The 9,951-nt window shown below is 40.3% G+C and overlaps 1 protein-coding gene across 1 annotated transcript in view; it reads right to left on the reverse strand.

Annotated features, from left to right (window-relative positions):
• The window catches only part of UNC79 (unc-79 homolog (C. elegans)), a 330,078-nt gene that overhangs the window by 137,043 nt on the left and 183,084 nt on the right, over positions 1-9,951 (reverse strand). The window contains exons 20-23 of the mRNA XM_006839553.1: positions 9,210-9,289; positions 8,977-9,125; positions 5,172-5,329; positions 879-1,060 (exon numbers count right to left, since the gene is read on the reverse strand). Coding sequence (XP_006839616.1) covers positions 879-1,060; positions 5,172-5,329; positions 8,977-9,125; positions 9,210-9,289 — 569 coding nt within the window. The remainder of the gene's footprint in view (positions 1-878; positions 1,061-5,171; positions 5,330-8,976; positions 9,126-9,209; positions 9,290-9,951) is intronic.

Consider the following 9,951-nt stretch of genomic DNA (forward strand, 5'->3'; position numbering starts at 1 on the left):
AAAAAAAAAAAAAAAAAAAAAGAACACTTCATATGAGGTATGCCTGAATTGGCTGTGTAAGTGATTCTGAAAAAAAATTAGCTAAACTCTCTAAACCTCAGCGTCTCTATAGGTAAAATGGGGACACACAAAAGTTTACTGAAAGGATTAAGTAAGATCATGTATGACAGGACACTTTTAATACAATGCCCATGGAACATAGCACCTATTTGACAGGAGTTAGCTTTAACCATGATGATTATTATCTGATAATAATAACAATATAATAATAAATCTGGTTTCGATGTGAAAAACAGCCAATCGGGATTCTAAAGACCTGGGTTCTAATCTTCGTTCTCCCACAGATTCACTCCGTATCCTTGCATAAGTCACATTATTGCCCCGAAAATTGGTTTCTTCAATTATAAAAGGGCCAAACAAGTAAATATACAGTTCTCTCCAAGTCTCATATTTCATGACTCTTGGGTTTACATTTGCGGTGTTTCATTTTCATAGCACACTCATGTTTGCCTTCTCATCTTTTGTTATGATTAAGAATGTAATTCACCTGAATTCTTTTAGCACCTGGCTTCCAAGAATATGGAGCCCTTATCTAAATGGTATTTAAAACAACAAAAAACCCATCCCAGTTAAAAAAATCGTCCCTCCAAAAAAGCTATACAATAATTAGGTCTGAACAAAAGTGATGGTTGCACATGGCTAGACTGAAAAGAACTTATCAGCAGATAAGAACAGAGATCTGTGAATAAGGTGGGGTTCTAGGCAGGCTTTTCCCACTGTAAATACGTCCTGTTTTCATGGCACACACATCTCAGTGATTTCACAGTGTGGACACAGAACATATCCAGATCAGACAGCACACATCTGAGGCATGTCACCTGCAATGCTGGCCTCTTTATGGTGTCCAGCAAGAGACCGGCTCTGGTGGCCACGGCGGGGTTGGCGTCCTCCACAGCTGTCAAGAAGCAGCAGAAGGCATGGGCCAGCGAGTACTTCAGCAGGTGATTTTTGGTTACGGAGTGAATATCCAGAAATCTACAAATTACAGCCACTTTTTCCACTGCAATTTAAAGGACAGAACACAAAAAATACTAATAATGACATTTATTTAGATCATCTAGAACTGAACCCATAGCAGACATTAACCTTGGGCTCCCCACCTGGTGATTTTAAATACCAAAGGACACTGGAATGCCATCTTCTTGCATGTTCCAGCTCATCTGTGGAGTGGAGGTCATTTCTACTCAGTGTGCTTATATTTCTGCCAGGCAGCCTTGATTCAGCTCAAGGTTGTTCTCTTTTATAATGGTCTTTCCCTTTGTTTTGTTTTCATTCCATTTCAAACTATTCAGAATGACTCTGCATCTTTCTTGTGGCCATGCTGTGGAAGTTCTGCAGATTGATCAGGGAGTGGAAGGTGGCCATCCAGCCTGACTCTTGGTCCTGGGCCCTCTGAATTGATATGTTTGAATCATGGTGTTGGCAAATATGATTGAATATACCATACACTGCCAGAGAACGAACCAGTCTGTCTCATAAGAAGTACGCTTGAATGCTCCCTAAAAGTGTGGATAATGAGACTTTATCTTATGTACTTAAGACATGCTATCAGGAGGGGCCAATTCCTAGAGAAGGACATCACACTTGGTAAAATAGAGGATTTGTGAAAAAAGAGGAAGATCCTCAGTGAGATGGATTGGTACAGTGGCTACAGCAATTGGGCTCAAACCTAGCAGCAATTGTAAGGTTGGGGTGACATACATGGGGATTCTATACATCAGGAACAACTTGATGGCACCTAGTAACAACAATACCCCACTTCCAGTGTGCCATGAGATACTTCTAAAACTGTTGTAGCTATTGTTAAGTGCCATCAAGTCAGTTCTGACACATAGCGACCCTGTATAGGGTTTCCGAGGAGCAGCCGGTGAGCTTGAACTGCCGACCTTGCAGTTCAAATGGCTTTGCAGTCTGACGCATTAACCCACAAAGCCACACCAAGAGTCCACTTCTGAAATAGATGCACCCTTATTGGATATATTTTTAATGATACAGTAAATCTAGGTGACATTATTCCAGCCATTCTCAGACATAATTTTATAAAAAGTTATAACAATTAAGCAGTGTAATAGAGCAGATAACACAAATAATTCCCTACACCATCATGTGCTACCACAAAAATAAACTACCACTTGAACTGCCAGGTGAATAAAGGTATTTGAGTACTTGGCTTAAGCTGTTGCCGAAGGCTGGACCATTTTCTCTACTCTTCCCTACCTATTGACCTTCTAGGATCCTTGAATCTGTTGCTGAAATTCTAACTGTTCTGTAAAGTCCACTCTGACCTCCAAAAGGGGCCTTCCCATCCCATAAATTCCTATAAAAATCGTCTTCATTGACACATGGCATGTGTGCTTCCTATATGCTATATGGCATAGCTTCTTCGGTAGTCTTGACTAATGCATGTACTTTTTACAGCTTTTCACTCTTCTTGTTAATATTTGATGTCTCATCAATTAAGTTAGGTACCTCTTAATTGATCTGCTCTTATGCATCTTTTTATTGCCTTCATAAGACCTAATCGCTATGAGTCAGACTGAATATGTAGCAGTGGGTTTAATGCCTAGAAGACATATTATTTATTCAGTAAATTCACCAACTCATTTATTTTTTTTAAGCTATGTTATTAAGCACTTCAGACACGATCTTAGGCACTTGTGAGAAGATGGAAGTAAATGAAAAGCTGAGTCATCCACAAGTCTTGAATTCAAAGAGTCAATTCACTAAGAAATTGAAATGCAAAATAGAGAGGCACAAATGCCTCTCAAGACATAGAAGTAAAATGGTGTGGGAGATCAGGGGCTAGAGGAACAACTTTCCACCGAGGGGATTCAGAAGGTGGAGATCCATGGTGGCATCTGAAGGAGGCAGGCAGATATGAACAAGCCTTGAAGGGAAGAGGTTCAGGTGGAGAGAACATTCAAAGACTGGTATGAGAGGAAGCAGTAGTCAAAGGGAAAAAACAAAACAATGGAAGTAGGACTGGGATCTAATCTGCAGACATTTGGTGTCAGTTCATGGAAACTTCAAATGTCCATTTAGGGAGTCTGAACTTTATTCTCTAGGCATTGAGAGCCCATTGGTGGTGATGGTTGTGGTGGTAGTTGTGTGCCATGAAATTGGTTTCAATTCGCTGCAACCCTGCATAGGGTTTCTGAGTCTGTAAGTCTTCACGGGATCAGAGAGCCTCATCTTTCTCCCTTGGAGTGGCTGGTAGATTCAAACCGTTGATCTTGGGGTTAGCAGCTTAGCTCATAATCCATCCTCACAATAGTAGGTATGCTTGAGTATTTAAATGCCTAGGAACTGTTGCTAATACCATGTAGATCTTTGGTAGAAAATTTCACTCTAATTCCCTACAATATCATGTGTTATCATATTAGTAAGTGAGCCACTGAAATGCACAGGTATTAAAAAGCAACATTTTTTTTTTTTTTAAGTTGGCCAGAAATTAGAGACTGAAATCTAAAGTTTAATAGTTATTTGGTCTCATTAATATTTTTTTGGCCATACTTTTGAGATCCTAAAATATAAAACTGTACTGATAAGCCACATACTGATAGCATATCAGCCCTGCTAGCTGCACCCCTGAGAATAGGAAGGACCGTGAGAGCAAGAGCTGTGTGGCTAAGAACGCATCCAAGTCCCTTCCTTCCCAAGTTCCTCTGAGGACTTGCCATTCTATGCATCAAGAAATCATACCCAGCAGTGCGCCAGCCTTGCTCCCAGATGTTCCTGTGGCAAAGGGCATACAGCAGAGAGTCTAGAACTTCTGTGAATTACCTGGAAAACTGGTTAAAAATGTAGATTCTTGGCCTCACCCCTAGAGATTCTAATTCAGTCTGGAGTGAAGCCCAACAATCTGCATTTTTAACACATTCTCAGCTGCTCAGATCCAAGTATCCAAATAGGTTAACCACATAATTTATCAGGCAGGTTGGGACCCACATCTACACTTGGTGTGATGGTTAACATTCTGTGCCAACTTAACCAGGCTATGGTGTCCAGTTTGTCCCAACACTAGTCTAGTTGCTTTTTAAAGTAAATGTTGTTGCTGTTGTTGTTAAGTGCCATCGAGTCAATTCTGACTCATAGCGACCCAGCATGGGGTTTCCAAAGAGCAGCTGGTCAGTTTGAACCACCGACCTTGCAGTTCAAACCTTATGTTCCAGTGCCTACTCTACAGCACCTCACCCAGACATAAGTTCATGTGATTAAATAGGTTGGCCACAAGCAGATTACTTTACATAAGGTGGGCCTCAATCAGTCAACTGAAGAGCTTAGAAAAAAAAAAGAGTTTCCGTAAGGGATATGCAACCTCCAGACTAGACTATAAAGAGACTTTTTGGGCAAACACTCTTACTCTTCAATCTTACTGATTTATTTATCTAGAGAATCCTAACAGGCATCAACAACCTGTTGTTGTCCTGGCAATTCCTACTCATTGCAACCCTATAAGACAGAGGAGAACTCTCCAGTGGGTTTCCAAGGATGTAAGTCTTTATGGAAACAGACTATCACAGCTTTTACCCTTTGGTAGAAAGCTAAGAGCTAAGGATTCAATTACACATATAAACTGGACTGCAGGGAGTCCTGGTGTGGTGCTGTGGGTTAATGCGCTAGACTGCAAAGTCAGGTTGAACCACGAGGTCAGTGGTTAAAGTCACTAGCTGCTCCTCGGAAACCCTATACAAGGTTGTTATGGGTCGGCACTGACTCAACGGCATTTAACACCAAAAACAACCCTAGGTAAGGTGTCCTGGTATGGCACTGCAGGATAAGGCAGTGGACTGCAAGGTCTGTTTGAATCACAAGGTCGGAGGTTCACACTCCCAGTCACTACTCAGATACTCTATACAAGGTTATTATGAGTTGGAATCAACTCAACATTGCTTACCAAGAATAACAAAAACTCTAGGTAAACCTAGACATGGTCAACCTCCAAAATATTGTTGTAGAGGAAGCTGATCTAAGTAGAATAACCAAAGTACATGAGTTAGCAACAGAATGACCTTTAGATGAAAGGAAAAAAGGAGCGTCAAAAACAGATGTCATGGCTGGAACCGGTTTGCCTTGGAACCCAGAGAATGTGTAAACTAACACAGAGATACCTGCTTCAAACCTCATCTTCCAATCTTTGCTGTTGAAGTTTCCATTAATGATTGTCCAGAAGATGTCAGCACCATGAGGAAGTGACAAAGCGTGGAGAAGTAGAGGAACCGCCAGGGAAGACAGCTGGGAGAACTCAGATTTGACGACTCTCCACAGGCTGGGAATCAAGAAGAAGCAAAAGTAGTTGGCAACAGTTATCATGACCTCCTCTCCTCCCCCGGAGATCAAATTCCAGTTAGGTTCATTTAGAGCAAGCGATTTCAACAGGTAGCAGATAGGAATGCATTTCATGAAATTACATTCACCCACAATCCTACAATGTTCTGAAAAGCTTTTCCTGTGTGCTGTTTTGTTAATATATTGTTTTTAGAAGTTACTTTTATGTCACAACATAGAAAAACACCACGTAACTTCACAAAATATAAATGAAACATCAAATATTATAAATTCTGCTATAGAAATGAACAATGACTGTCACATAATATATAAAATCAACATCAGATATGTTAAGATGATGGGGTGGTAAGTTCTTTCTTTTTTTATTTCCTAATAGTGGACATCAGGGGAGTTTTGTTGGTTTTACTTGCCCAGCAGCCCACTCCCTTTATTCTGGACAAAAAGCATTATTTTTCCATTAAGAACAACCTCTCTTCCAATGGACAAGATCATCAATCAAGATCCCCCACCTGTAACGTCATAAGGACGAGCACAAAACCAAGGCAGGTCAAAGCACTCCAATCCCTTGATTAGAGTGAAAAGTCTAAGAGCAGCTAGACTATGGTAATCATATGGTAACCATGGGGATACCAGAGTTCTTTTTTCATGGATTGATATGGACACTGGGAGAGACAGGAACTCTCTCTTTCTGAAGGCGCAGGAATGAAAGACCTACTGAGGTAACACCGCCAATCACTGTCTCCCACGTCACAGACACAGCCTGCCTGAGAAGATGCTAACACAGAGGGAAGTAGAGCTGAGTGATGGGGAGGAAGGGGAAAAGAGAGAGGAAGAGGCCTCCCTGATGACATCTTTTGACTACTGTTATTGTTGTTGTTAAGTGCTGTCCAGTCAGTTACAATTCATAGCGACCTTATATAGGATTTCCAAGGAACAGCCGGTGGGTTTGAACTGCTAACCTTGTGGTTCACAGTCTAGTGCTGATCCTACAGCATTACATCAAGACTACTAGCCATCCCTAAAACCAGAAGACTATTGGTCAAAGATTCACCTTAGTTTAAACTGCCTTCCTACCATTTAAAATCAGAATAATTCTGAATATATATATACATACATATATATTAGTAATGACATATGATTGGCTTCAGAATTTTTATTCAATTATTTAAAGTACACCATATCTTTATCAGTTGCTGGTTAGTTTGGCTTGGTTTGGATTTGGCTCCTGGATTCATTATCAGAATCAAACCGAGTGATTCCATGGAAAACCTCACAATGCATGGTTAAGAAATTATAATTAGAGGACAGACACACACTATCTCTGACTCACAGATAACGTACTGAGTTCAAGTTCCCAGAGCTGCTTGCACCTGAGAGATTTACTGAGTGAACACCTTATGTTCTATCTGAAGAGTGGACATCTAACAAATGTGAATCTAAACCCAGCCCTGCCATTCATCAGCTGTGTGATCATGAGCAAAATGTCTTTTCATCTCTGAACCCCAGACATCCAAAACCACACCAAATAAAGTTGTATTAGGTTCATTTATAGTAAATGCTGTCGCACTTGGTTCCCAGGGTTTTTTATACCTGGTTCCCAACTGATTTCTTCATCCTTCTTTTCCATTAAACCCAAACAAAAGCCATTGCTGTTGCATCAATTCCAACTCATACTGATCCATAAGTCACAAGAGAACTGCCCCATAGGACTTCCCCAAGCTGTAATGTTTAGGAAAGCAGATTGCTACATCTTTCTCCTGCAGAGAAGCTGGTGGCTTCAAACTGGCAACCTTTTGGTTAGCAGCTGAGAGTTCCAACCAGTATGTCTCCAGAACTCCTTTTTAAAAAGAATAAACAAGGCTAGATAGAAGCTATTGTGGGGAAGCCAGATGAAAGTTTGTGCCCTATTGACAGTGAGTCTGAGGTCAGCCTAATCTCAGAAGGATTGTTAAGGGGTCTTGTATGCTGATTTGCTTGAGGATAAGCCAATGTTTAGACACTTATGGAAAGGAGACAAACTCGGTCAATGTTTGATTAACATGCGTTTTGTTCCAGTTGTTCAGTGGGGACTAAATAATTCAGCTAAGCATTTATGAGGCAAAGCGGGGATTTGAAAGGTCTGTGTTAGACCTTGTCACAGGCAAACAAGGTGGCATTCACTAGTCTTCTCGAAGTCATATAGGGAAGGGAGCTTCTTCAGGAATCCATTTTCCAGAACACAAAAGTGTGAAGGAAGACCTGAATCCTTTCTCTTGGTTGAGAGCACAGGACTCAAGTCAAATTAAACACTGTCAGAGGCCACCTTCTGTATAGACAGCATTCACTGTCCTCCCAAACTCCTTCAGTCCTAGAAAGGACCATGCAAAGGGCTTCGATATGTTCATGGAAAATTCCATTATCTTTTCACTCCATTTGTCCACAAACTTTTCATAGCCCCCTGGGACATAGTGAGTACTCTTTTACTTACTGAATGAATGAAGGGGGAAAAGTATGAGTAAAGACAATCTGGTTTAATCACCAAGTTAACCAGACTAGTTCTTTCCTTGCATTTGGTCTCATTCTCATTCTTATGAAGTAAGGATAATGTTTTTTCTGACTCACTTCCAGGAAAGGAACCTAGACAGTACAAGAGAAAGACCAGGAGATCTGTCCCCATAAACACTGTTGTTGTTTACGTGCCATCAAGTCGGTTCCAACTCTTGCAACCCTGTAAAGGGTTTCCAAGGAGCAGCTGGTGAGTTTGAACCACCGACCTTGTGGTTCAAACCAACCTTGACATCTAGTGCATTATCCTGCAGCACCACACCAGGACTCACCATAAAGATTACAACCTGGAAAACCCCAATAGGGCAGTTCTACTGTGTTGCACATGGTCATTATGAGTCAAAATCAACTCAACAGCACCTAACAACTAAGGAACCCAGATGGCACAGTGGTTAAGTACTCAGCTGATAACTGAAAGGTCAGTTGTTCCAACCTGCCCAGCAGCTTTGTGGGAGAAAGACCTGGTGATCTCTTCCCATAAAGATTGCAGCCTAGAAAAGCCTATGAGACAGTTCTACTCTATCACATAAGGCCCCTATGAGTTTGAATCTTATCGACAGCTCCCAACAACATTTCCAGGAAGATTGTATTTGAAAGTTCTCAAGAAGAAAAGTACTATATAAGTCAGAGCAATATTTTCTACTATACTCAAAAAGCCTCAGCACTCTCTAAAACAAACCTTATCAAACAAGCTATGGAGAGAGTCTAGATGTCTATTAGCAGCTCTATTGTAAGTAAAGAGTTAAGTCAGCCATTACTCAATTACACTAGGTCAATATGAGTTTAGTATCTGTTGATGTTTCTCCAGGATATGCTATATTCTTAAGCCATTTGACAGCTGAAAGTTTTAAAACAATCCTCATTTCACCATTCTATTTCTACAGTATCTAACAAATGAAAATTACCATTCCTTTTACCAACATACTTAAAAATGAGACTAAATAAGAGATGGAAGTAGCTCTCAGAGGCAGTTAAACTGTCCTGGCTATGAAATAGAACTCAAATGACCTACTAAGTACCATTCTAACTTTAATTCCCATGACTAAAGCCTAAGTTAAAAACAGAGTAAGTTGTCAGACATACCTTGCAATCAACATATGATCCTGAATGTAGGCTAAGAATTGAGGATGGTCTTTTCTAGCAATGTATAAACACTCTCCATGTAAACAAAGAATCTTCAGACAATTGAGCATATTAAAAAGAATGTCTGGCTCTTCAAACTTAGCCATTTCCTATGCAAAGAACCACAGAGTTACTGAGTTATTCAAAGCAGCAATGCTACCAAGCCAAATACTCAAAGATTTCAGAAAATGTACCTGGAAAATGGTATATATTAGTCTCAAAGTTACTGGAAGCTGTTGGTAACAAAATTTTCTTTCAGTATCATTCTTTATTGCTGTGAAAAAAAAAATGAATACACAAAAGTTAGCATGACACCTTTTTTTTCCTTACCATGTACTGACTAAGATCACAAAACCAAGAGGAGTGTGGCTTTATGACCTGGGTACCACTACTGATCATTTTGATTAAAGATGCTATAGAAGATTCCTGGCCAAAGAGGGGGACATGCTGAACAGAATTTCAAATTCTCATGGATTATAGAATTTATGGTGTCTTGGAGGGTGGATGATCTCTGGAACTACTGCCTTGGGATAATCTTTAAACTGTAAACCAAAAACATCCCCTGAAGTCTTTCTTAACCAACAGGTTAACTTTGGTAGTTAAAAAAACAAAAACAAAAAAAGGTCAGTCTTGAGATTAAGCTGTTTTAAGAACTATCTATGTAGGATCACCACCACTCGTCTGTCAGTCTGTCGTACTGTGGCGGTTTGTCAGTTGCTGTGATTCTGGAAGTTATGCCACGAGTATTTTAAATACCAGCAGGGTCACCCATGGTGGACAGGTTTCAGATAAGCTTCCAGACAAAGACAGACTAGGAAGCAAGAATGACGAACTACTTCCGAATATTTAGTCACTGAAAACCTTATAAATAGCAGAGAAACACTGTCAGATATAGTGCTAGAAAATGAGCCCCTCAAGTTGTAAGGCACTTAAAAT

Source organism: Chrysochloris asiatica, unplaced genomic scaffold, assembly GCF_000296735.1.
Source record: "Chrysochloris asiatica unplaced genomic scaffold, ChrAsi1.0 scaffold00025, whole genome shotgun sequence".
NCBI classification, from domain to species: domain Eukaryota; kingdom Metazoa; phylum Chordata; class Mammalia; order Afrosoricida; family Chrysochloridae; genus Chrysochloris; species Chrysochloris asiatica.